This window comes from Penaeus monodon, chromosome 15 (genome assembly GCF_015228065.2).
Source record: "Penaeus monodon isolate SGIC_2016 chromosome 15, NSTDA_Pmon_1, whole genome shotgun sequence".
NCBI lineage: Eukaryota > Metazoa > Arthropoda > Malacostraca > Decapoda > Penaeidae > Penaeus > Penaeus monodon.
The window spans coordinates 15506003-15506841 of record NC_051400.1 but is presented as its reverse complement, the minus strand read 5'-3'; the positions used below and the strand labels follow the sequence as shown (position 1 = coordinate 15506841).

The window sequence follows — 839 nt, the reverse complement described above, 5'->3', positions numbered from 1 at the left end:
TACATTATATAATACTTCAGTTATATAATATGAAAGTGACTAAAATCAAGTCTTTCGTGTTCCAGAAACTGTTTATTTCGTGCACTAGGAGATCAGCTAGATGGAACGCCAAACACACACCAAAAGCACAGACAAGATGTTGTTGCTTACATGCGACAGCATCGCAGTGACTTTGAGCCTTTCGTTGAGGATGATGTCCCATTTGATAGGCACTGTAAGTCAGCGTTTTATTTATTATTTAGTTTTTAAACAACAGATCTGTTTAAACATAGGAATTCAAATTGATTGTTAACTTCACTCTAACCAAAAAAATGTGTTGAAGAAGAGCAGTACATTCTACTTCGGAAGTTTTATGTGAAAGATGTTTAAGTTCTCCAGAAATATGAAGGTGAAATGTTTTTTATGATAGCATTACACACATAAAGATACAAGTTAAAGCTCTGCTTGAATTATTTCTGGTCAATTTAACAATAAGATGTATATTGAAATATCACAGAATTGATATACTAACTTTTGAAGGAAACAACTGTTCTTTTGATAAATTTCCAGTTGCTGTTTTCTCTATTTTCTTCATCAAATACTGGATTACTGATCATGATATGTACCAGAGAAAAAACAAAATTTGCTGATTAAAGCACAAAAGTCTACAGTAGCATATTACCAATTGAGAAAATACTATATAATTATGTTCCTATATCCTATATTACACTGCAGTATCATAATACTTAATTTGTCCAATAGTATTATCACAAAACTCACTAGAATATATGTACAGAATATAAATTTTGTTTAAATACAATGTGCTTGTTTGTAATTGGTATTTTTCAAGTACCTTAGGT

At 30.4% G+C, this 839-nt stretch overlaps 1 protein-coding gene across 1 annotated transcript in view; it reads left to right on the top strand.

The window, feature by feature from the left end:
• LOC119581780 (OTU domain-containing protein 3-like) overlaps nucleotides 1–839 on the top strand; it is a gene marked incomplete in the record, with an annotated part of 62630 nt that overhangs the window by 57915 nt on the left and 3876 nt on the right. Inside the window, 1 exon segment of the mRNA XM_037929910.1 lies at nucleotides 66–214. Coding sequence (XP_037785838.1) covers nucleotides 66–214 — 149 coding nt within the window.